Source organism: Lynx canadensis, chromosome A1 (genome assembly GCF_007474595.2).
Source record: "Lynx canadensis isolate LIC74 chromosome A1, mLynCan4.pri.v2, whole genome shotgun sequence".
NCBI lineage: Eukaryota > Metazoa > Chordata > Mammalia > Carnivora > Felidae > Lynx > Lynx canadensis.
In genome coordinates this window covers 2,095,129-2,119,465 of record NC_044303.2, presented here as the reverse complement: position 1 = coordinate 2,119,465, position 24,337 = coordinate 2,095,129, and the positions used below count along the sequence as shown (strand labels likewise).

The window sequence follows — 24,337 nt, the reverse complement described above, 5'->3', positions numbered from 1 at the left end:
AATCATTCATTAATGAAGAAAACAGTCAACGCTGGCAAATGAGATTCACACTCAGACATTGGTCTTGCTGTTTTACAATTTTTCTGGAAAGCCATTGGCAATATGCATCATAACCTTTAAATGTTTGTTTTTAACTCAAGATTCTATTTACCCCTATAGATTCAGTATATGTTCAAAAAGCATATAAAGACTACAAGAAAAATATATATAAAAGATGATTATTTCATCTCTGGGTAATGGGACTGAATTCTTTTTCTTCCATATTTTGAAAATGTCAAATATAAAGACAGCAGTTGAGATATCTAGATTATACAGAAATTGAAACCCAAGTCACATTCATTACTGGGAACGGATTTTGGACGAGTTTTTGTCACATGTAAAATATACAGGGTATACAACAGTCAAGCCCTTTATAGCATACGATTCGTAATATCGTATATCATACGATTTGATAATACATGTAAAGGGTATTATACAGTAGAATACAGTATTATACACTGAAAAAGGGAATTCGAAAAGACAAACATCTTCAACTGGTGGCCTGTAATGTCAATTATATCCCAGAAACAGGTTGTTAAAATACAACACACGTAGCAGTTGTGATGAATACCTTTTACTTTATCTAAACGTCTACTTTCAGGGGTGCCTTGAGTGGCTCCACCAGTTAAGCGACTGACTTTGACTCAGGTCATGATCTCGTGAGTTCAAGCCCCCTGTCGGGCTCTATGCCGACAGCTCAGAACCTGGCACCTGCTTCGGATTCTGTCTCCCCTTCTCTCTGCCCCTTCCCTGCTCACACTCAGTCTCTCAAAAATAAATAAACATTAAAAAAAAAAATTTTAAATGTCTACTTTCAGCAGCATCCCAGAAGAAAACGCTGTTTTTAGGAGTATGTTCAACTGAACTTTCTCAGATTTTCATTTATTTCACTTTTTCATTTATGTTTAGGCGATGTTTCCACAGAAGGTAAGCAAACTAATTTACATTTTATAAAGCCCCCATCAACTATCGTCATACTGAGGCACAGATTCCAAACCATAGCTCATAGTTTTGTTTTGTTTTTTGAAGCTTCCATCCAAAATACATTTCATATCCTCTGTGACCCAGGAAATCTCCTGTATCTTCCTATGAGGATAAAGAAAAAGGAAACAATGCGACAGAGATCAGACTCTCAAGTATTAAAGAATTTGGAGCCCCAGATATTCTACATGCAGACCACTACGTTCCTCTTTGCTGTCCATTAAGACTCCGGTCCAAAGGTTCATTTTCTCTCTCGAGGTTAGCTTTTCAGTTCCAGAATCGGGTCACAGAGATGGCAGCCCCGCGATCCGTCCAGCTGAAAGGCGGTGGCGCTGGGTTAGGACCACTTCTTGGTGACATTGAGATGGTCGAGCTGGTCTACCACAAATCTGTGGGGGGGGAACTTGGACACGCTGGCCGCCTTGATGGCCTCGAAGGCCGCCGCCCGGCGCCCCGCGGCGTGGCCGTACTCCTGCTCCGCGGTGAGGTAGGGCATGCTCAGCCAGTAATGGTTCTCCGCCTCTATCTCCAGGCGACGGATCATGTTCTGCTTCGCGTGGAAAGACACGGCGCGCGGCCGCCGGTGCTTCCCGATCCACTGGCTGCCAGGAATGCGATTGCGGAGGAGGAGGGCGGTCACGAACATGGTACCTGCGGAGATACGCGGAAAGTCGCACCCGGAACTGGCTACGCCCTCGGCCGCAGGTGACAGCAGCGCACGCGCGCGACCCCGGCTCTCCTGCCGCTCCGCCACCCCCCGAGGACGCACAGCGTGCCCCCAAAGAAGCAGGGAGCCCAACTAGACTCCCTAGGGAAAGAAAGGGACTCCCGAAGCAACGAAATACGGTCAACAACTCACCGGCCGCGTCGTTCACAATCTCCCCCGCGCGCCAGCGGACGCGACCCCGGAAGCGCGTCCGCCTCCCGGAACCTCCTTGCCGCTTCGCGCGAGACTTCAGCTCTCGCGAGAGAGGGCTCGTGCGACCCCCCGCGGAGGCGGGACACTTCCGGCGCCAAGAGATTCAAACTGGTGGCGGGCCGGTCCGGAGCGGTGGGGTCCGCTCGCGTCCTGCGTCCTGCCGAGCAGTCCTTATCCATGGATCTGATCCGAAGCTTCCACGCGAAGCTACGGTCTCTGGCCATCACCCTCGACAGCGAGACGGCCCGGCTGCAGCGAGCGCTGGACGGAGAGGAGAGCGGTGAGTGAGGCGTCGGGCGTCGGGGCCTTCGCGGCTCCTGCGACCCGCCCGGGCGCCCGCAGCCCGCCCCGAGTACGGCGGTCGGAAGGGCCTTCACAAGTACGAACGCACACACTCGGCCGAGAGTGTGTTATCTTAGCTACAGTGGCGAGGGGTGCCTCGAAAGAGATATGGAAGGGCGGTGGCACACCCATCAAAACGCTCGACGTTTGTCGTCAGCAGGGCCCCGAGGGGCTGCAGGTGTCACCTTTTTATTATTTATTCTTCTGCCCCCTCAAGTATGTTGTTGTGGCTGTTTTCAGTTCTGTGTCCAACCACATTTGCTCTCCGCAAATATTGAAATAGCACTGTCACTGTGTTAGGAGGAGAAACAGCATAGAATAAAAGTGTAAATTAAGTTGGCAGACTGAGCTCATAATGCGCACACTAATTTATACATGATATACTTCAAGTCACATAATGGATATTAATAAAAATACTGTGTAATTAAACAAAATGCAGTTATTTAGCACGGTTCTTTGCTTGTAAACTGACTTTGTCTCACCCAAATGGCCCACAGTTGCAGTAAATGCCTGTATTTTCCCCAGCAACCCGTCAATACTAGTGAGTACCTTTTTTTTTTTTTTTTTTTTTTTTTTTTTTTTTTTTTTTCTTTTTTGGAAATCCCGACACCCAGCACAGGGTTCAAACTCAAGACCTGGGGATTGAGAGTCACATGACCTTGTGATTGAGCCAGCCAGGCACCCATCAATACTGCTTAAAAATAAAATTAATATAGCAGAACTCTTCACCACTAACCTTTGTATTAGACATTTAAAAAAAATTGTTGCGGGGCGCCTGGGTGGCCCCGTGGGTTGAGCGTCCGACTTCAGTTCAGGTCATGATCGCCCGGTTCGTGGGTTCCGGCCCTGCGTCGGGCTCTGTGCTGACAGCTCAGAGCCTGGACCCTCTTTCGGATTCTGTGTGTGTCTCTCTCTCTCTGCTCTTCCCGGCTCATGCTCGCTCTCGCCCTCGCTCTCTCTCTCTCTCTCTCTCTCTCTCTCTCAAAAAAAGAAAAAATAAAATAAAACATAAAAATTTAAAAATATTGCAAGAGTAGCTCAGGTTTTGAGATTATTTTATAAATGTCATAAATGTAATTTGCCTTAAAACATCGTGCTCTGTAGACACAGACTCCTTTTACTTTTGTTATATTATGAATAGTGTTCCAGCCATTTAAAAATGTTTATTTTGACTGTAAGAACAATATACGTACATGACAAAAAATTTGAGAAATGAAAAGTAGAAAGAGGAAAATAAATATTTTCTGTAACTCAGCCATCCAAAGACACCACTATTAATATTTTATTATTTTTTGTTACATTATTTAATGTAAGCTCTACAGCTAATGTGGGGCTTGAATTCATGACCCAGAGATCAAGAGTCTCATGCTGTACAGACTGAGCCAGCTAGGTGCCACTTTGGGTTCTTGTGCTAATTTACCTTCTTACCAGCATATTAACTGTGTACGCAAATTTTGCTCTTTCTTCTGGTTTTATAAGAAAAAGTTGGGATGATTTTTCTATTTGTGGCCAATATGTATTACAGAAAATATGGTATTGGGGCACCTGGGTGGCTCAGTCATTTAAGCGTCCAACTTCAGCTCAGGTCATGATGTCACAGTTTGTGGGTTCGAGCCCCTGGTCCGGCTCTGTGTTGACAGCTCAGAGCCTGGAGCCTGCTTCAGATTCTGGGTCTCCCTCTCTCTCTCTGCCCCTCCCCTGCTCGTGCTCTTTGTCTCTCTCAAAAATTAATAAAAACATTTAAAAATTAAAAATATATATATATACGGAAATGTGATAGAGAAAATGATCACCAAAAAATTTCAGCTTTTATGAATCATTAAATTGATTGACTTTTTAAACTTCTTTATTGAGATATAATTCACATAATATAAAATTCAGCACTTAAAGGATACAGTCCAATGGTTTTAGTGTATTCACAGAGTTATGCAACCATTACAGTAAGTTTAGATTTTCATCATCCTCAAAAGAAACCCTGTGACTGTTAATATCCACTCCCCATGATCCCATCCCCAACTACCCTAGCCTTATGCAACTGCTAATCTGCTTTCTGCCTGTATATATTTGTATATTCTGGGTATTTCATATAAAAGGAATCATACAAAAGTAGGCTTTTGTGACTGACTTATTTTAGCCTGATGTTGCAAGGTTCATCCATGTCAGCATGTATCAATGATTCATTCCGTTATATTTCTGAATAATATTCCAATGTATGGATACACCACGTTGTGTTTATTCATCAGTTGATGAACATTTGGGTTGTTTCCACTTTTTAGATATTATGAATATATGTAAACATTTCCGGTGAACATTATGCTTTCAGGTCTCTTTGGTATACACTTAGAATTGCTGGGCCAGATGGTAAACCTATGTTTAACTTTTTGAAGAGCTGCCACATTGTTTTCTAAAGTGGATGCACCATTGTACATTTCTGCCAGCAACGAATGAAGGTTGCGCTTTCTCCACATCCTCATCATTTATTATTACCTGTCTTTTGAATATAGCCCTTCTAGTAGGTATGAAGTATCACTGTCACGTTGACTTGCATTTCCCAAATAAAAATTGGTCAGCTTTAACAGGTGAAAGGAGATCTTCAAAGGAGGCATGTTTTAGAAAGAGAAATATAATTCTTTAAAAAACTGCTTTTACATGATGTATAGTCTATATATTGCAACTGATTAGTAAGAAAGGTGACAGTACAGTGGATGAAGGATGTCCTTTCGATAAATGGCGCCAGGTCAGTTGGACCTGGAAATAAGAATGGAAATGGAAAATAAGAATGGATCTTGATCCTTACCTCATGCCATATAAAAAAGAAAATCAATTCCAGGAGGATTGTAGCTCTGAATGCAAAAGGCAGAACAATAAAGCTTTTAGAAGAAAACGTAAGTGTTGTCATTGGCAAAGATTTTAAAAACAGGAACCAAAAAGTGCTCATTATAAAAAAAATTGCTAGGTGGAATTACATTTCCTCCTTCTCCCCTCCCTCCCTCCCTTCTTTCCTTCTTGATCTGAGTGCTAATTATTTAGGTATGTTCACTTGGAAAGTTCATCAAGCTATATACTTACGATTTTTGTAGTTTTTTGTATGGATGTGATAATAACTTTTAAAACAAAGGCTGTAATACTTTGTAATTGATACGAAACAAATGATAAATATCTACAAGGATTTTATAATTCTAAGAAACGATACTAAATTATATTTTCTGTTCTTTTTCCTCCTTTTCCTTATTGCATTTTTTCCTTTCTCTATTCATATTGAAGACATTGAAGATTATCCAGTGAGAATTTTATATGACCTTCTTTCTGAAGTCCAGACTCTAAAGGTATGGGTCCTGCAATATTAATTTATCATCTTTGTGTGGTAATTTTTAAATAGACTTAGTCTTTTAGTCTTAAGACTAAGTCTTTTGATAGAAAAATTATAATGTACTTTTTTTCCTCATAAAAGGATGATGTCATTCTTCTTCTTGATAAAGCAAGTTTGGAAAGTCAAGAAAGCATTGGTTTCATAAAGGCAACAAAAGTACTAATGAAAAAAAATTCAATGGATATCATGAAAATAACGGAGTTTTTCCAGAAGTATGGATATAATCCACGTGCCAAGAAAAGCTCAGGTGTGAATGATTTGCATTTTATGGCGTTTGCTTTAGTATTAGAGAAGGAAGGCAGCGTGATTCAGTACGGTTACTCTGGTTCTGGCTCCGCCATTATGTGACTTGTCATGTGTGGTCATTTATTCATCAGTCTCTGTGCTGGATGCGGTGCTGACTGGTGGTGGCAAAACAAAGACAGTCCTTCCTCTCCTTTCCAAAATGCTAGATTAAAGAAGAGTACAAGAGGGGCGCCTGGGTGGCTCAGTCGGTTAAGCGACCCACTTCGGCTCAGGTCATGATCCCACGGTCGGTGGGTTCGAGCCCCGCGTCGGGCTCTGTGCCGACAGCTCGGAGCCTGGAGCCTGCTTCGGATTCTGTGTCTCCCTCTCTCTCTCTGTCCCTCCCCTGCTCATGCTCTGTGTCTCTCTGTCTCTCAATAATAAATAAACGTTAAAGAAGACTACAAGATAGATCCACATGATTTTAGGATGGTTGGTTTCTAGCCAGCTCTGCCAAAAATAGCCGAGAGACTGAAGGTAAGGCGTGCTATTTCATTTTTCTTGTTCTCAATTTTTTCTTCCGTAGAACAAGAAATTGGGGGCAATATAAACTGATAAAGTCCTTTTTTAAGTTTTACAGTTCTAACGAAGGGTAGGATAACATGGTGTTTTAGAAGTAGAGCCAGACCATCTGAATGCAAATCTCTAATCCCACCATTTACTAGCTGTATTCTCTTTGGCCACTTACTTAACCTCGTACCTCAGAATCTCATCTATAGAGTGGAGATGTTTAATACTACTTACCTTTGAGGTTGTAGCAGGATTGAATGAGATAAAGTTTGTCTAGAATAGTACCTGGCATGTTAATCAGCTGGTGTTAACTATCGTGGGGCCCATACCTGTGAGGGACTAATTTCAGCATACTTCAGTGCCTTTGTTTCCGTTATGAGAATGGCCTTTGTACATAAATCAACCATTAATTACATTCAGCAAATACATATTGGGGATCTGTGTGGAGGGTATATTAAACAGTCTGCGTGGTGCAGTGGAAAGAATTCAGCTGACTTTAGTGTGAACAAGCTATGGATTCAAATCCTGGCTCCACCAGTTGCTACAGGTGTGTGACCTTGGATAATTTCTCTGAATTGCTTTTTTCTCACTTGCAAAATGGGGACGATAGTAACTCCCTGTGAGGCAGTGATATCGCGATGATTTTATTAATCTTATCAGTGACAGCCTTGTGATAAATACAAGGATAAGTTTTTGGTAGCTCTTCTAACATTTCTCAGAATTAACAGAAAGCAGAAAGCACGATGCCGAAACAGAACGCTGTGAATCAGCAGCTCTTCCAAGGGCCAAAAGCCATGAAACCAGAGTCTATAACCTTTTTTTTTTTTTTTTTGGTATGGTACATACTCCATATTTAACACGTCCTGGTTTATCATGCATGCGAAAAGTGTCCTATCGTAGTTTGTTTCCTGTTGCCAGTCAGAACAAAGAAAACCCTACCTTCAAAGAGAAAGCGTGCACCTCTTCACTTCCTCCAATCTGTTTGATCTCTTCGCTGGCTAACTAAATGTACAGCCTAAATTCATCCGTTTTCTGTTCCTTTGGACCCAAAAGATTCTGACAGGGATCTATGCCAATGTTTGATAGACCCCATCTAACTCTAACTATAGACTTTCCTTTAAAAGATGAAGAGAAACAAAAAAGATCATTATCAGACTTAACAAAAATACATTCCGATTCCTAACAAAAGTACAAGTACTTTCTTCTTAAAAAGAATACAACAGGGGCGCCTGGGTGGCGCAGTCGGTTAGGCGTCCGACTTCAGCCAGGTCACGATCTCGCGGTCCGTGAGTTCGAGCCCCGCGTCGGGCTCTGGGCTGATGGCTCGGAGCCTGGAGCCTGTTTCCGATTCTGTGTCTCCCTCTCTCTCTGCCCCTCCCCCGTTCATGCTCTGTCTCTCTCTGTCCCCAAAACAAATAAACGTTGAAAAAAAAAAAAAAATTTAAAAAAAAAAAAAAAAGAATACAACAAACAAGGTATTTTGGAGAAACGTTTTCCCATCTCCTTCAACAAGTACAGTTGTTGCAATTCATATTTCTAATTTAGCAACCAAATGATATCTATTCAAGGTTGGCTAAAACAGATCTTTGTAGTAACTCCCTCCCTCCTTATTCTTAAACAAATGGTAGCGTTTGGAATGAGAGGATGTGAGGTTAAGTTTTGGCTCTTTACATTGTATCAGCTGACTGTTTTCCAAAATGTTGTTTGGTGCCTTTATAAAAACAAAAACATATCCTAAGATATTTTGTGCTTGAAATAGTTAATATGAAAATTAATTGGAGTGAAACATTCAAATGCCTGTCCCATGGGGGATGCTAAACACATTTTAATTTCTCTTCCTTCAGCTCACCCCCTCCATTTTCTCTTCCTTTCTTGTTACCCTAATTACTGGTTCATTTTTCTTCTCCACTTCATGCTACACATTTTACATTTGTCCCACGCTTTCCTAATACCCATCCCATTCTCCATACCTTGCTATCTCACTGAAACCCTGTCATTTGTTAAGTTATCTCTGCCCAGATCCTGGCCAAATCCACATATCTTCTTTCTGATTATCCTGTTTGACTTTCTGTTGTCTCTCACACTAAAAGCTAGTGGTTTTCCTTCTCCAGTTCCTTGGCATCATAGGTGCTATCCTGGACCTTTTTTTTTTTTTTTTTTTTTTTTTTTTTTTTTTTTTTTTCAACGTTTTATTTTATTTTGGGGACAGAGAGAGACAGAGCATGAACGGGGGAGGGGCAGAGAGAGAGGGAGACACAGAATCGGAAACAGGCTCCAGGCTCCGAGCCATCCGCCCAGAGCCCGACGCGGGGCTCGAACTCCCGGACCGCGAGATCGTGACCTGGCTGAAGTCGGACGCTTAACCGACTGCGCCACCCAGGCGCCCCTAATGTTTATTTTTAAGAGTGAGAGAGAGAGAGAGAGAGCGAGAGCGAGCATGAGGGGGGAGGGGCAGAGAGAGAGGGAGACACAGAATCGGAAACAGGCTCCAGGCTCCGAGCCATCCGCCCAGAGCCCGACGCGGGGCTCGAACTCCCGGACCGCGAGATCGTGACCTGGCTGAAGTCGGACGCTCAACCGACTGCGCCACCCAGGCGCCCCTATCCTGGACCTTTTAACTGCAACTTGGGTCCCACACCAAATTCACTAACCATTAATGTATGCAGGAAATGGCAAAGGATTGTGGGGGAAAAGCATAGTTGTTAGTAAATTATTTAGTTTGAAATGTACAGTGTGGTGATTAACCATATGGGGTCTGGAGCCAGATATGACCTTTTCAGGGTTGAGAAACTACATATCTTTCTGATGCTCTCCTATTACTTTCCTCAGCCAGACTTTTGATACAGGCGTTCCAGACTAAGGATAAAAACTTATCATGGTGTGACAATCTCTCCTTTTGAACTTAGGCATCTGTAAATGAATAATCTAAACTAATGTTATACTTTGTGTTAAAGCTAGATCATAGTTAATTCCACCCTGTACTTAATGTCATCAAATGATAAAATAGTTCCAGAATTCGTTAAGAAAGATTGGCAAATCACATTAGCTGGGGGAGTAAGGATATTGGACTTTCATTTGCATTGATTTTTCATCTTTTAATACTTTAGTTTACTTTCCTTCTTTAATGTGTAGACAAAATGGGATCTGGGTAGACAAAAGGTACATGTCAGAAATTTCCTACAGGGACAGTTGAAATAAACCTTTAGAGACTAAGGAGGGAATCAGGACTTTTGCTGACTGGGGACATTTCAGATGGAGCTATTTTATGTGGCTTTAGTACTTGGGATTTTGTGGTTTGATGTTTGACCAGAATATGACCTCCTTGGTTTTTCCTCACAGCGGATGAACAAGAAATCACTGACTCTGACTCAGAGTCCACTAAGCATGAAAATGTCCAAATGCCTGATGTGAAGGACAGTCTGTCCAATCCTGCTATTCCAAGCACTGCTAGTTCTGAGAAGTCTCCACGGAGTCCCCAACTTTCAGATTTTGGGCTCGAGCGGTACATGATATCCCAAGTTCCACCAAACCCTCCACAGGCAGTAAACGACCATGAAGAAGAGCCCAGAATTTTAACTCCATCTTCCAAGCAGTCCGTAGTTAAAGTACTAAAAACTCCAAAATGTGCCCTAAAGATGGATGATTTTGAGTGTGTAACTCCTAAATTAGAACACTTCGGTATCTCTGACTGTACTGCGTGTTTGAATGAAGATTACACGATGGGACTTAAAAATATGAAGGAGAGTAAAAGGTAAGCCGCTTTAAAAAAAAAAGTTTATTTATTTATTTTGAGACAGAGCAGGAGCGGAGGAGGGGCAGAGACAGCAGGAAAGATAGAATCCCAGGCAAGCTCCACATTGTCAGCACAGAGCCCACTGCAGGGCTTGAACTCATGAACCGTGAGATCATGACCTGAGCCAAAGTCAATAGTCAGATGCTCAACTAACTGAGCCACCCAGGTCCCCTGAAAATAATCATCTTTAAAAAGAACTGTCGCTATAAGGGGTCTGCAGACTACTGCCACAGGCCAAATCCAGCCTGCTCCCTATTTTTTGTACATAAAGTTCTATTGGAGCACAGCCTAAAAAAAAGCTCTTTTTGGGGGCACCTAGGTGGCTCACTTGGTTAAGGGTGCAACTCTTGATCTCAGTCCAGGTCTTGATCTCAGCGTCGTGAGTTCTGGCCCCATACTAAGGCCCCACACTGGGCTCCATGGCAGACATGAAACCTACTTTAAAAAGTTCTTTTTCTAAAACATCTAAGACAGAAAACACTGAGGTTAGTTTATGAGGGTGACATACCCTTGATACACACATTGACAGAGCATGCAAGAGAAAACTATAACCAGTCCACTTGATGAATAATAATGTAAAGTCCCAATTAAACCACTCACAGATTGAATTCACAGAATATTACAAGTATAGTAGATAACTTACAAGTTAAGCTTATCTCAGGAATGCAAAGATAGTTTAATACTTGAAGCCCATAACATACATTTTAATGATTGGATTTAATAAGGGAAAAAAGGATAATCTTAATAGATGCCAATAAGGAACTTGATAAAATTTTTTTTTTAAGTTTATTTATTTTGAGAGAGAGAGAGTGCAGATGGGGGAAGGGCAAAGAGAGAAGGAGAGAGAGAATCCCAAACAGGCTCTGTGCTGTCAGAGGGCTCAATCTCACTCATTGTGAGATCATGAACCGAGATCAAGAGTCAGACGCCTAACTGACTGAGCCACCTGGGTGCCTTAAGGATTTGGTAAAATTTGATACCCGTTCCTTTAAAACGTTTGGTCAAACTCCAAATAGAGTACTTCATTAACATGATAAATTACAAGTATCTAATCATAGTGAAGCTATCTGTCACCATTATTTAACATCATTCTTGATAACTCTGGCCAGTAACAAGTATTTCTAGGCCATGTTTTGTACATGGGCAACTCAAAAAATTCACATCTCAAACTTCAAGAAAGAGGCTCATAGAAGATATATTTTATATAGTGGTAAGTTAACCATTTAAAATAATGTTTTCCTATATTTTATTAATAACTGGTTCCTAAATGGAGTAGAAAAAAATCCATTCAAATTTGCGACAGAAAAGTGAAATACTGATGCCAGTCGTGGGTAAAAAGATCTACATGATAAAAACCATAAGTATTTCTGGGTTAAGGAAAGGAAAAAGTGGGGAATATAATGTTTTTTCTTCATCCTGATAGACTGGCTGAATGTTGTTAAGATGCTTAATCGTGACAAATTAATTTATAGATGTTGTGCATTTACAACAAAGCCTCGATAGGATTTTTTTAAAGTAAATGATAAAATGACTCTAAAATTTACTTGGAAGAATAATAAGTAAAAGTAGCTAAAAAGGGGGTGCCTGGCTGGATCAGTCAGAAGAGCATGCAACCCTTGATCTTGAGGTCATGAGTTCGAGCCCTATGTTGGGTGTAAAGATTACTTAAAAACATAAAGTCTTAAAAAAAAATAGCTGAAATAGTAATAAAAAATAATAGTAATGAGGGAATATGACCGAATAGTAAAATTATTATATTATAATACAGATATATATAAATATGTGTATTACAGAAGTAAAAATTATTCAGTAAATTATGCCAGGACAATTGGTTAGTTGAACCATCTTATAGTTATTTGATGATACTCCTCTTTATATTCCAGACATCTGAGTAAATGGCTCGAACATCCTTAGATGACAGGGATCAGTCTTTTTTAGTCTAAAAAAATGACAGGTTCTTAATTTATATCTGTAAACTGGTTGCAGAATTCCACTTTATGGTTTTGAAACCATGAACTATGTAGCTCCTGTATTTGAAGTGATGAGTTAAACTTACGGCTTTCCCTTAAGTCAGGGGTTCTTAGCCTGCTTCGCAGTCAAGGCTGTCAATACCAAATGGTTCATAACCTTTTTTGAGCCATGTGTGTACATTAATTAAAAAAAAAAAAAACAAACACAGTTCAATGGGACTTGTGTTACACAGAATGGAACTGAATGTTTGTCTACACTGGACCATATATAGCAAGACTGAATTTTTTCCCTGAGGTTCAATATTAACTTTTTTTTTTTTTTTTTTTTTTTTTTTTTTTTTCACCTTATAATTTCCCTATGAATCACGCCAGTGAGGAGGCCATAGAATCAGAACCGGTGACCAGTAATCATTTCTTTGCTACTCCTGGCCTCATAATCCAGCAGTTGAAAAAAAATGGTGAGTATAAGAATCACATTACTTCTCAGCTATCCTTTTTCTAGATTATCTTTGTACAAAAATTGTTCTATCATCTTAGACACCCCCATAGTCCTTCAGCGTCTTGTCAGTTCATGCTATTGAGTTATGTAAAGTTCTATCCCATTGGGTGCGGCATGATTTCATACTAGAGAAAGAGAATTTTCCGATATGCTTTTCATAGTTTTCCTGATTATAGCCAATATTTATCTGGAGCGCCTGGGTGGCTCTGTCGGATGAGCGTCTGACTTCAGCTCAGGTGATGATTTCACAGTTCATGAGTTCAAGCCCCATGATGGGCTCTGTGCTGACAGCTCAGAGCCTGGAGCCCGCTTTGGATTCTGTGTCTCCCTCTCTCTCTCTGCCCCTCCCTTGCTCATGTGTGCTTGCTGTCTCTGTCTCTCTCCCTCTCAAAAATAAATAAACATTAAAAAAAATATTTGCCAGCCTGTTTGTTTCTAACATTTTAACTTAAAACATAAATATGTATTCATTCACCAAACTTCTGATACAGAATCAACAGTACCTTTTTTTAAAATTTAGCTTCAGCCCATTGATCAGACTCTACGTTATTTTTCTTACATAAACTACACTTAGAATACAGTAGCTACTATTTCAAATTGTTTTTTTAAAATACTACAAGAACTTAAAGAAAAATTTCATACAGTGTTTTCATATTTGTCCCACCAACTACAAAAACATCAGTTTTCACAAAAATATAAAAGAAAGCATTCTAGAGTTTTGTGATTTCTTGATTAATTATAATTGTCTAATCTCTGTCAAATTTATTGCCACATTTTAAAAAAATTTTTTTATGTTTATTTATTTTTGAGAGAGAGTGCAAGCGGGAGAGGGGCAGAGAGAGAGGGAGACACAGAATCCGAAGCAGGCTCCAGGCTCCGAGCTGTCAGCACAGAGCCCGACGCGGGGCTCGAACCCACGAGACGTGAGATCATGACCTGAGCCGAAGTCACACGCTCAACCGACTGAGCCACCCAGGCGCCCCTATTGCCATATTTTCAAAAGTAACTTGTCTTTATCAAGTCTTCCAAACTTAGGAACATCTTTTCAGAAAAATTCTTTTTGTACTAATTTCACTGACATATAATATTAAATTATGTTATTAAATTAACAAGTATTTCTGGCATCAACAGGTGTGAAGAAAGACAAATGACTCGTAGTAAACTTAGAGCTCAGCTTGTAGGAAGGAGCCTGTCTGTACCAAAGAGGGAGAGAGTGGACCATCTCGTACATACCAAGAGCCAGTTCCCAGTGGAGCATAAACTTTTTAGAAAATGATGAGCGGGGGGCACCTGGGTGGCTCAATCGGTTAAGCATCTGACTCTTGATTTCAGTTCAGGTCATGATCTTGTGGTTCATGGGTTCAAGCCCCTCGTGGGGCTCTGCGCTGACAGAGCGGAGCCTGCTTCCGGTTCTGTGTCTCCCTCTCTCTCTTTCCCCCCCATCTCACATGTTCTCCCTCTGTCAAAATAAATAAATGAACTTTAAGCAAAAAAAAAAAAAAAAAAAGGAAATGATATAGGAGAATATTTGTGTATTACTTCTGAAGTGGGATGGATTCTTTTTAAACATCTTTTTTAAAGTTTATTTATTTTTAGAGAAAGAGCACGAGCGGGGAAGGGGCAGAGAGAGGGAGAGAGTCCCAAGCAGGCTGTGCGCGCTCTGTGCAGAGCCCATTGTGGGCTCACTCACAAGACGTGAGATCGTGACTTGAGCTGAAATCAAGAGTCTCAAACGACTGAGCCACCCAGGTGTCCCCCGGAGGGATTTTTTAAAGAACAGCTTACTGACGACAAAACAGGCAGTGTATTTGACGGAGGGAATGGCAAGCTTAGGTTTATCCATTAGAACTTTGGTTCAGTGACGGCCTGTTAAGAGAGATTGTATCGTATTTTAGTTTGACTCTATTCTTTTTTTTTTTTTTTTTTTTTTTTTTTTTTTTTTTTTTTTAACGTTTACTTATTTTTTTGGGGACAGAGAGAGACAGAGCATGAACGGGGGAAGGGCAGAGAGAGAGGGAGACACAGAATCCGAAACAGGCTCCAGGCTCCGAGCCATCAGCCCAGAGCCTGACGCGGGGCTCGAACTCACGGACCGCGAGATCGTGACCTGGCTGAAGTCGGACGCTTAACCGACTGCGCCACCCAGGCGCCCCCTGACTCTATTCTTATGCCACAAAAGTACCCTTAGTATGAGTCTTAGAGTCTATACCTAGTGAAAATTCGTCATTTGTTTACCATTTTCTTTATTTACTGTTGCTTCTTACATCCCACTCATTCCTTCTGGGTCTAGTTTTCTTCAGCAGTTCTCTGAGATACTTCTCATCTGTGAGAAGTGGTCTCTGGTTTTGTGTCTGAAGATCTCTTTTTTCTTTCTCTGTCATTCATTTTGGAACAGTGGTTTAGCTGGAAATAGACAATGGATAGCTGACTTTCTTCAAAATTTTATACAGAAATTATTTCATTGTGATCTGGTGCGCATTCCTGATGAGCAGAGTCCTGTGGGCCTGGTGTGCTTTCCTGTGTAGATCTGTGGTCTTTTCTTCCCGGTCATAAGATTTTTGTCATTATCTTTGATATTCTACATTTCTCTGTAATTTTAAAATGTTTATTTGTTTTTATTTATTGCGTTTAGAATTTGGTATGATTTTCAAACTAAGAACTCATGTCATCAATTTTGGAAAATACTCTGAGATTATCTCTTTAATAAGATTACCTCTTCCCTAATTCTTCAGTTTTTTTCTACTGGAATCTCTGTAACAGATTTTAGAATGTTCTCCTTCAGTCTCCTTGGTCTGTTAACTTCCCTTTGATATTTTCCTTTTCTCTATGCTACCTTGTGCTTTAGTTGGAACTTTCTTCCACTTTGCTATTTTTCTTTTATACTGAGTCTAAATTATTATTTTAACCTATTGAATTTTTATTCCAGGGACCACATTTTCTGTCTTACATGTTTTTCCCTTCAAATGTGACTGTTCTTTTTTTTCCCTTCCATAATCCTGTTCCCTTGCCTTATGATTTTGTGCCTTCCTTTATCTCTGAACATTTTAGACACATGTATTTGGAAAACTGTTTAAGGTGTTAATACTTTTGTTTATTGCTCTGATTCTCTTTCTTGGAGGTGTGTTTCCTTACAGGCTTTTCGTTTTTTTGTTTTTTTTTTTTTTTCATCTACCTCCAAGTTAGTTAGCATATAGTGCAACAGTGATTTCAGGAGTAGATTCCTTACTCGGGGTCTTTCCTGGTTCCATAGAAATTTTAGGATCGTTTGTTCTAGCTCTGGGAAGACTGCTGGTGTTATTTTGATAGGGATTGCCAGGCTCTTAGTTTTTAACTCCTCTCAGATGAAGTTGTTTTCAGTGTCATGGGTTGTCACGGAGTCCTGTGGAACCATTTCATGCTTGCCCCAGCCAAGGCCCCACGGGTTTACCGATCGCACACATTTTTATGTTAACTGCTTGACTCAGGTCGCCTGCACTGGACACGTAGAGTGAGCTCAGAACCCACGACTCTACACCGTTTGGAGCTGCTACTCTGGTTTTCCGTTTCTTGCAAAGACTAGACTTTTAGCCTCACTTGCTTTCATCCTGTTCCCCTGGAGTCAGTGCCACTGGGCAAGCGTTTTCCAGTTCCTGCTTCGCAGACCTCACTGCTCTTCCAGGCGCTCAGCTTGATGCACTGTCTCCGTTCCACTGCCTCTTCAGAGGCTGTCTTAGAGTCCCACGTGTTTGACTGTCTCCATGCAGATTTCAGATTAAGTAGATGTTAGCATCGTACTACATTTGCTTCAGATCTTTTACCGTTACACATAAAGCTAAATCCCTACTCCGTTATTCTCCTTCCCTTCCTCCCCTAAAGTGATGATTATTCTAAAGTATAGTTGTGTTGTTTGAAAATTTTATTTAAGTTACAACATCCAATTTTTATTTTGTCACTTGTTTTTTTTTTTTTTTGTTCACTCCATGTAAATCCAGTTCATCTTAATTTTTAAGCGTTACATGAATAAGCCAAATTTCATTTATTCATTTGCTTATTAAGGGGTAGTTGTTTTTTTACTTCTTTACTCCTACAGGCAGTGCTCTGATGACTTTGTTCCTTGTGTACATGTGTTACATCTAGGAGTGGCATTTCTAGATCAAAGGTGATGCATATCTTCCGTATTCTGGAAAATGCTTAATTGCCACCCAAGAGCGGCTGTTCTGATTCCCACCAGCAGTGTTTCTGTTCCTATTTCTCCATCTTTCCCAGCACTTGATTTTTAGACATAATAAAATTTTCCTAGTCTGATCATTTTTCTAACATGTTTACTTTTTCTCTTTGATTTTTTTTAAGACTGCTTTCATCATACTATATGTTAGTCATTAAATGTCTGTATACACATGGTTCTGTTTCTGAAATCTCTTTCTTGTTCTGATAATCAGTTATGGCTTTAGAGTAAATCCTAGTGTCTTAGAAGGTAGGTGAGCTCCTTGTCCTCTTCCTTCCCTCTTTTCTTCTTTAGAAATTTGATCTTCTCCAGAAAGTTCATACAGATTTTGATAGAGTTACCTGTAGGCGTCTTGTCTTCTTTGTTGCTGTTGTAAAAAATGTCTTCTCTCATAAACTGAGGGTTGATGGGTGGGTGGGTGGGAGGGAGGGGAAAGTGGGTGACGGGCATTGAGGAGGGCACCTGTTGGGATGAGCACTGGGTGTTGTATGGAAACCAATTTGACAATAAATTTCATATTAAGAAAAAGATCTTCTATCAAATTATATTTTTTTTTTTAATTTTTTTTTTCAACGTTTATTTATTTTTGGGACAGAGAGAGACAGAGCATGAATGGGGGAGGGGCAGAGAGAGAGGGAGACACAGAATCGGAAACAGGCTCCAGGCTCTGAGCCATCAGCCCAGAGCCCGACGCGGGGCTCGAACTCACGGACGGCGAGATCGTGACCTGGCTGAAGTCGGACGCCTAACCGACTGCGCCACCCAGGCGCCCCTCAAATTATATTTTTAATTGCTTGTTGCTCTTTTGCTAGAACTACTGATTTTTGTTTTTGTATATTGCCCTTATACCTTGCAGCCTTGCTGAACTTTTATTAGTGCCGATGATAAGCGAGTATGAAGTTTTGTTTCTTCCTATCTAGTCAAGCACACACTATAGCTAATTTCTTGAGTTCTTAAACATAAAGTACACAAATTATATTGACTATAACGTAAAAGTTGAAATCTTGGGATGCCTGGGTGGCCCAGTCGGTTAAGCATCTGACTTCGGCTCAAGTCATAATCTTTAGGTTCGTGGGTTTGAGCCCCATGTCAGGCTCTGTGCTGACAGCTCAGAGCCTGGAGCCTGCTTCGGATTCTGTGTCTCCCTCTCTCTCTGCCCCTCCCCTGCTCGCACTCTGTCTCTCAAAAATAAATAAACATTAAAAAAAATTTTTTTTAAATAGTTGAGAGAGCCCTGACGTGGGGCTCGAACTCACAAGTTGTGAGATCATGACCTGAACCGAAGTCAGCCGCCCAACCGACTGAGCCACCCAGGTGCCCCTCAACTTTATTTTCAAATGTATATTTTCATGCCATTGTTTGTGTCTCTTAGATGGCGACTATACAGATTCCCCCTTGGCACCCACGTTCTGCACTCCTGGTTTGAAAATTCCTTCTACAAAGAACAGTATAGCTTTGGTACGTTTCCATAACCTTGAAAGCTCTGATTTTTTTCCTGATGACCTATATACGCTACTATTTCTAGACGCAGTCTGTTTTAATATTGTCTGTCAACTATACTTCAGTTAAAAAGGAAAAAAAACCACTTAGACTACTGCAGCCTTTAAGAGTACATTTACATATTTCTAGAGGGGAATTTAGGGGAATTTGGTAGCATATAGCAAAAGCTTTAACATTTTCATGCCCTTTAACCGTGTCTCAGAATTTACTCTAAGGTACATTGGCACAAAGAATTATAACAAGGAGTTTATAGAGGAGGGAACAGCATTATTTATAAGAGCAAAGCATGGGAAAAATTAGATGTCAAGTGGTAGCATAGAAGCAAACTACACTAGGCTGTGTATGGTGTTCTGTAACTAGAGTATGTTTTTATTATTTTTTAAAATATTTATTTATTTATTTTGAGAGAGAGAGAGTGGGAGAGGGCCGGGGGAAAGAGAGAATCCAAAGCAGGCTCCGCACTGACAGTGCAAAGCCGGATACGGGACTCAAACTCACGAACCATGAGATCATGACCTGAGCCGAAAGAAGAGTTGGATGCTGAACCCACTGAGCCACCCAGGCACCCCTAACATATGTGTTAAAGCACAGATAAGAACATAAAAAGAATGTTTTAAAAATACTTAATGATGGAAAATGACATGCATGTGCATGTATACACACACACACAATATATATTTTATTTCAAGTAAAAAGAATAAAAGAATGGATAAAAACACACCAAAATGTGATTGTCTCCAGGTCACAGATTCATGGGTGATTTTTATGCTTTTTCCAAATATTACTCGATGAACAAATTAATATAATCATACCTCCTCCCTTTTTTGAAGTCACTATGAACACTTAAGACAACCAACACAGTAGGCTGGGCTATCCGTAAAATGTGGCTAGTACATCTGAGGAGCTAATTTTTACTTTTAAAAACTTGATGAATTTCAAATTAAATCTAAATAGACCCGTGTGGCTTGTTCCTACTCTATTGGACGGAATAGCTAGACGGACAAAATACTAGTATCAGTTGAAGTCCCTATCAGGTTATCTCCTGCTAGTACTTGCCACTTACAGTGAATTCACTCCTTGTGTTCCTGTTCTTGTGGAAGGCCCCCTGCTGATGTGACTCTATTAACTCTGACCCTAGAGAGAGGAGGTGATTTACTGGGTTGTTCAGGTTAGCACGAATTGCATGCTAAGTTTACCTCACACGGGCTTTCTTTGTGTCAAGAGTGAGGGCGTGTGGTCACACTTTTGCTCATCCATGGTGTTACTCTTACCTGGGACAGCTTAGTGTTGCCTGAAACTGGGTGGGTGAGTCCCTCTAACCTTGTTCAGTCAGGCCCGTTTAGTTTTCATAATAAGCTGTAGCTCAGCCTTTATTAGTAAGAAGAGAGTATTTTGTTCTCCATGTGCCATTTCTTTGTTTCCTCCATTTTCTTTAGTAATCGGTCGAGGAAGAGCGGGTCATTTTTGTGCAACAGAACTAAAACTGACTAATTTTTATTTACTGTATTTTATGCCATCATAATTTAATGATTTACTTCTGTTCAATAGGGATCCACAAATTATCCATTATCGGAAACAAATAGTTCATCAAACGATTTGGAAATGAAAGACTGTACATCGTTAGTTTTAAATTCGGAGAAGTGTTTTGAGAGTTTTGCGGATCCCTCTTCTCCCGTAATTTCTTCTTACGAGAATCTGCTGAGAACACCTACACCTCCAGAAGTCACTACCATTCCAGAAGATATTCTTCAGGTTATTTTCCCAGGCTGTTTCTTTTTCTGATACATTCTTTTCAAAATTAGACATTTATATTAACGACCTGAAACTGTATAAAAACCATCTTATTTCTCATCGGGCTAATGTGCTGGTTTGTGTACTGAGAAAATCCGAATTCTGGGCTCTCAGTCCCTTCTGAGAGTACCTGGGTAAGGCTCTTCAGACTGAGCATGAGCTCAGGATTTCATCATACTTTTATTTCCTCATGGTGCATTTTCTCTTTACCTTCAACTTCATGTTCTGAAATGTCCTCTTATAATATTTTATAATAATTGTTCAACTGCCATTGCCACGTTGACCATTTTTTCCATTGGAGGTATGGCTGGCAAAATCGGAAATGCCACGTACCCCCCCATTCTCCAGGGTAGGGTATCATGGATAACATATCAGTGTTTCTTGAACCTGAGACATCTTGGACATCAGTTTGAGAAACACTGACTTACATGTTAGAATATCTGATTCTTTTTTTTTAATGTTTATGTATTTATAAGAGAGCACACAAGTGCACAGGCGTGAGCGGGGGAGGGGCAGAGAGCGAGGGAAGGAAAGAATCCCAAGCAGGCTCCGCGCCGTCAGCACAGAGCTCGACTCAGGGCTCTGTCCTACGAACTGTGAGATCATGACCTGAACCGAAATCGAGAGTCGGACGCTTCACCGACTGAGCCACCCAGGCGCCCCAAGAATGTCTGATTGTTTTGTACACCACTTACCTCTAGTCTACTACTGATCTGTAAGGACTACCAACTCTACCCCATCACCACCAGTCAACCCCACCCTAATAGAAGTTAGAGTGGCAGCTGTCGCTTAGGCAAGTGGAGTCGTTCAGAACCATTCTCGCAAACTACCTAGCTTGTGGAGAGCCGTGGCTACTTGGAGTAATACCTAAATGCCAAGAGAGCGGACTCATCCTGTGATATCAAGAAAGTATTTGCTACCCTTTATTTTCGGTCTTCTCTGTTTTCCTGGACATTAGAAAATCGGGTGAGCGTCTTCTATCTTTATAGGAGTTTATCTAGAGTTTCTGCTTTGCTGTGGTCGATCCTCCTTTTTATTTCTACGTGAAAGGGGGGGATCCTTGTATTTCATGTATCACCTCTTTGTGAAAAAAAATCATAGCTGATATTTCAGAGTCTCCTTTTCATAATCTTTAATAGCTGATCATCTTCTGAGCACATATTTTGCCTCTTTCCTAGATATATTTTCCCTGACAGTGTTGTAAAGGCTTAATTTGCTCTCGGGGATATGTTGCTGCTTATTTTACTTCCACTAATCTTAGAGTACATTTTAGAAGGCTTCAGAAGTCAAGCCTCTACATCAAAGTTCAATTTCAAACTCCATCCTTTCTTTGCTGTTGAATGTCTGTGCTGCTGAAAAATAACTGTTTCAAATAACCCATATTTTTACATTTTTCTTGGCTTTTTTTTTTAAAGATTTTTTTGGGGGGTAAGTTTATTTTTTGAGAAAAAGTGGGGGAGGGGCAGAAAGAGAGGGAGAGAGAGAATCCTGAGCAGACTCCACACTGTCAGCACAGAGCCCGACGCGCGGCTCGAACTCACAAACCGTGAGGTCATGACCTGAGCCAAAACCAAGAGTCGGACACTTAACCGACTGAGCTGAGCCCCTTTTCTTGGCTTTTCTTCAGTATTTTGTAACACCTTCCAAGTTTATTGTGTAGTTCTTGGGACTTGATGAAAAGGAATTTGTTTTGTTTCAGATTTTATCAAAATACAACTCGAACCTAGCTACTCCAGTGGCAGTGAGAGCCGTGCCACCCGGCAAAGCGTTCCTCGCCAAATACGGAGCACCGAGCGTCCGAGGTGCTGGCAACAAAGAAAACTGGTGAAGGTAGGCGCCATTCCAGAGAAATCACCTGTGTTATTGGAGGAAGACACTTACAAATGAGCATTCAGATGGTAGTAAAATGTTTTGACATTTGCCAGCTTAACAGGTTAACAGCCCAACTCTGGCTCTCGGGATACTGAGCTTGCTGTCCCTGCAGTTCAGATCCCCACACTAGCAAGTAGGATGATGTCACCGGGCACACGATTTTCTAAGTGCAAAAATATATAGTCGCAGTGTTCTGTCATTTGTGGTGTTGATGTCTGTTATAGCTCATGGATTTTTCTTAAACTTTGTATCTTTTTGCAGAAAACTTTGCAAGTTTTGTAGACACAGAACAGAAGGCGGTGGAAGCGGAGCGGGATGGACTTGTCGCGTAGCCCCACATCTTCCCCCTTTTTCCAAACCAGCCCAGAGTAAAGATGAACACGGACACAGATGTGCTTTTTGTTAAGATTTGACTCCATTTAACCTCGATCTTACTCAGCTATTCCGTCGTTAAAGTTGTCGTTACGACTGCACTGACTTCACATTCACCTGCCCGATCTAACAAAATGGTTGAGAGATACTAGGACGCAGGGTAAAAAGTTCAAAGTTCTTAAATGTTTGTGACTTCCGACAAGGCCATCCTGATCTTCTCGTGGCGGGGTGGTGGTGCCGTCAGCCAGAGCTGGGCTCCTCCCTTGATTCTGGCTCTGTCCTTGTCCTGTCTCCTCTCACGACTGTCCCTGAGCCTTTCACACCTTTTAGTTCAGCAGCGCTCTCTTAAGACTGTTGTCTACAGATGACAGCTTAAGTTAATTTAGGAAGAGGGAGGAGGCCGCAGGCCTGGGTGACTATACCGCAGACGGCCTCGGGCGGACCACCAGAGCCAGGGGCTCACCCATCAGGACGCGTGCCTTTTGTTTTTACTCACAGCTTCTTCGTGCGCGTCAGTTCTGTCCTCTCCAGTCCACTTCATCCACCACGTGGCTGCTGACCCTCTCAGCGTTCCCTCTCTCTCCAGCTTGGCCACCCAGCACACCCCGAGCCTCTATGTGGAAGGTTTTGAGGACTCTTCCTGGGCCAGGTGCCCTTCTGTGGACTGTCACCTGGGACCCCAGGAGGCAGGGACCCTTGTCTCTTGAGCCCTCTGATAGCTTCAGGCCTCCCTGTCCAAGCCCAGGAAGTAGTTCTAAGTTCGTGCAAGTAATGCTGGTGAACTCCAGATTACAACCAGAGGGAAAAGAAGGGCCTGTCCTCTGTGGACACCAGTTAAAATTGAGAAGCAGCAGTTTGCAAGTATCTTGACAAGGTGCTTCAGTGTCCCAAACCTACTAACCTTCAAAGGCTTAGGTTTGGGAAATTTGACGCAGGAAAGATTACCCGACCCTCTTTTATGCCTGTGCCTCGGAAGTCCAATGTGAAGACCCGTCCCACTGTGCTCTTTTCATCCTGTTAGAAGATCATCCCTAAAACAACACTTGATGATTCTTTGTTCTAGGAGTTACTATGTGGTTATAACTTAATTTTTGTTAAATGTAGTGTAACATAATTATCTGCAAGTTTTTCAGTTTTATTTTTCAAGGGAAAGCTCTGGTCAATTTTATATATGACTCCCGAATTGCTGTCAAGCTCTTATTGGCGGTTTTCACAGATCGAAGAGCAGATGAGACGGCCGGAGGAGGGAGGGGTGGACTCCAAGCATATTCGGGACTCAAGCCTGGGGTTCCCCTAACTTTGGAAGACGGAAAGAGGCGGAGCAATCTAGCAAAGGAGGTCGAGAAGAGGCCAGTGAAGGCAGAAAATATTTCACAGAGAGTGATCAACTCTACCAATATTGCCGAGGATCCGAGTGAAAAGACAGAAGCGACCACTGGGCTTCGCGAAACAGGTCGTTGACGGCACTAGTTTTTTGTTTTTTACGTTTGTTTTTGAGAGAGCGTGAGCGGGGCAGAGAGGGAGGCACAGAATCCGAGGCAGGCTCCAGGCGCCCAGCTGTCAGCACCGAGCCGGACACACAGTTCAAACCCGTGAACCGTGAGATCATGACCTGAGCCAAAGTTGGCTGCTCAACCCACTGAGCCACCCAGGAGCCCCCGACAGCGCTAACATTGACGGGGGACCCAGGGAAGGAAGTTCGCAGTGGACTGGAGAGAGGGTGGGGGTGAGAAGCCTCAAGGTGTCTTAAGATGCGAAATAAAGACCGAAGTAAGCGTTTCCGGTCGCCTGCTTTTTTCGCGGCGGCCCCTCGACTTCCATTTGCCCGAAACTTCTCCCCCCGACCCTTTCCACTCTTCCCCCATGGCCCTAGTTCCCGTTACTTCGCGC

At 41.7% G+C, this 24,337-nt stretch overlaps 2 protein-coding genes across 2 annotated transcripts; one reads left to right on the top strand and one right to left on the bottom strand.

Annotated features, from left to right (window-relative positions):
• Positions 1 to 890: 890 nt before the first annotated feature.
• On the bottom strand, positions 891 to 1,963 carry MRPL57 (mitochondrial ribosomal protein L57). The gene is made up of 2 exons (XM_030307721.1): positions 1,880 to 1,963; positions 891 to 1,671 (listed from the first exon to the last, which is right to left on the bottom strand). Exon 2 carries the CDS (start codon positions 1,664 to 1,666, stop codon positions 1,358 to 1,360), a length of 309 nt encoding a protein of 102 aa, XP_030163581.1. The 5' UTR covers positions 1,667 to 1,671; positions 1,880 to 1,963; the 3' UTR covers positions 891 to 1,357.
• Positions 1,964 to 2,006: 43 nt separating this feature from the next.
• SKA3 (spindle and kinetochore associated complex subunit 3) lies at positions 2,007 to 22,466 on the top strand. The gene is made up of 9 exons (XM_030307690.2): positions 2,007 to 2,219; positions 5,546 to 5,607; positions 5,733 to 5,898; positions 9,786 to 10,197; positions 12,582 to 12,667; positions 18,285 to 18,370; positions 19,961 to 20,164; positions 21,903 to 22,033; positions 22,337 to 22,466. Exons 1-8 carry the CDS (start codon positions 2,117 to 2,119, stop codon positions 22,029 to 22,031), a joined length of 1,248 nt encoding a protein of 415 aa, XP_030163550.1. The 5' UTR covers positions 2,007 to 2,116; the 3' UTR covers positions 22,032 to 22,033; positions 22,337 to 22,466.
• Positions 22,467 to 24,337: the final 1,871 nt, after the last annotated feature.